The sequence below is a fragment of the Etheostoma spectabile genome, chromosome 12 (assembly GCF_008692095.1).
Source record: "Etheostoma spectabile isolate EspeVRDwgs_2016 chromosome 12, UIUC_Espe_1.0, whole genome shotgun sequence".
NCBI classification, from domain to species: Eukaryota; Metazoa; Chordata; class Actinopteri; order Perciformes; family Percidae; genus Etheostoma; species Etheostoma spectabile.
The window spans coordinates 26,355,319-26,357,227 of record NC_045744.1 but is presented as its reverse complement, the minus strand read 5'-3'; the positions used below and the strand labels follow the sequence as shown (position 1 = coordinate 26,357,227).

The 1,909-nt window shown below is 40.3% G+C and overlaps 1 protein-coding gene across 1 annotated transcript; it reads left to right on the top strand.

Moving 5' to 3' along the window:
- mrpl34 (mitochondrial ribosomal protein L34) lies at positions 1-1,715 on the top strand. Its single transcript, XM_032531289.1, has 2 exons — positions 1-70; positions 1,033-1,715. Exons 1-2 carry the CDS (start codon positions 15-17, stop codon positions 1,349-1,351), a joined length of 375 nt encoding a protein of 124 aa, XP_032387180.1. The 5' UTR covers positions 1-14; the 3' UTR covers positions 1,352-1,715.
- Positions 1,716-1,909: the final 194 nt, after the last annotated feature.

The following is a 1,909-nucleotide window of genomic DNA, read 5'->3' as shown; positions in this document are numbered from 1 at the left end:
ACAAATATCCAAAGATGAACATTATACGGACATCCTTTTCCCGACTGTGTGGAATAACTAATTTCACCAGGTAACACAGTTTACGTGTTTTCATGCTCAACAAACGGCACAGCCAGAGTTTGTTTACGATGCTAACATCGGCTAGCAAGCTTAGCAGTGCGTTAGCAGCGTTAGCTAATCATCATGCAAATAGCTCAACGTTAGCTTCCTAACGTTACTGATTGGTTAGCGATTTCAGTTCTAGCTTAATGATAGCTAATCAATTTCATGTCAACATATGAACGACAGTATTGATTTACATATGCAGGCAGTATTTGCTGTCATTAACCCTAACCCTGTAAAGTAAATTACATATTTAATAGTGTTAACTAAACATGTAAATACCAGTCAAATACACACTGTATATCAAATCCACCTAACGTTACATCAGATATAGACATACACTACCGATCAAAAGTTTGGGGTCACTTAGAAATTTCCATTTCACTCCATTATAGACAGAATACCAGCTGAGATCAGTTGCATTGTTTTTTTAACCAGGGCAGCAGTATTCAGATTACATTATGTGCTGACATAATTGCAAATAGGTTTGCCAGTGTTTTTCTAGTTAGTTTTTTAAAATGATATCAGATTAGTAAACATAATGTGCCTTTGGATGCTATACACTCAAGCGTTTATGTGTACCTTATTCAGCTTTGCTGTCCTTGTTTTAAGCCGTATATCTATTTCTGTGTACTTTGAGAGAAAACACAAAGCTGGAGTCAAATTACCTGCATGTGTTCAGACTTATTTGACCAGTAAAGCTGATTCTGACTATAACAGTATTTCAAATGTGAGTCAAAGTAGCCGTTCAAATGTATTTTCACTCTGTACATACAGTACATGTCATCATTGTGTTGGGATCAGTTCGTGAGACTACGCCACACAGAAACAGAAGCCCCATGAATGTATTCCAACTTGTCGTAATTGTGGCATAATGTTGATATTAAAGTATTTTTTTAGGATATATTTCATTCTGTGATCTGTCAACAGCATTCCTGCAGGGAAACTTGCAGTGACTGGCAACTCTCACCTTAGATTATTCAGCATCTGGATTGTGCCCAGAGCAGACGCAGGACTTCCGATTTCCAGATGTGGGCCCCTCTCTTCACGAGCTGAGGGTTCAGGAGTGTTCCAACAGCTTCCGTGGCAGTACCAGCAGGTACGGACACGGAAGAGAGGCACTGAGTATCAGCCCAAGAACATCAAACGCAAGAGGACCCACGGCTGGATCAAGAGGATCAGCTCTCAGAGCGGCATCGAGGTGCTTCTACGGCGCATGTTGAAGGGACGGAAATCACTCTCACACTGACGGACCCTGTTGGACAACCTGCAAGACATTGGTTCAGAAATGCTGCTGTTGCTAAGGGTGCTCACCAAAGACCTTGTGTGTTGGGTTAACTGGTGATACTGGGTGTCGGTTGGGTTTGCCCCCCCCCCCCCCCTTCAATAATAATGGGTGGGAGGATGAGAACTGGCTATTTGCTTTGGGTAAAAAGAAACCTGATAGTTTCACCCAGTTATTTTTGATCCATAATGTTTTGTTCATTACCAGCAAATGTTATCATTTATAAAGTCATTTGATTCAAAGACAAAATGTGTCTCTAGAGATCCGTGTCATGTCATCTTATCTGATCTCAAATGAAAACACCAATTCTGGTTGACTTGAAAATAAAGGCATCCCTGCAGAATAAACATGTATTTGCATTTGTGATTGAAAAAAAATACATTTGTGGACAAAGGATCTGTTCTTAGTTGCCTCAAGAGACAAAGTTTTAACCTTTTTGTTTGCTGCCTTCTACTGATTTTGACAGAGTTTTAGGTTTATTCAACTGAAGGCAGTATAGAGAGAGAGTTAGGAGCTGGGGGG

Coding starts and splice junctions, on each gene's coding strand:
- mrpl34 (XM_032531289.1), top strand. CDS start 15: ATGAACATTATACGGACATCCTTTTCCCGACTGTGTGGAATAACTAAT. Junction 71..1,032: donor GGAATAACTAATTTCACCAG/GTAACACAGTTT, acceptor ATCTGTCAACAG/CATTCCTGCAGGGAAACTTG.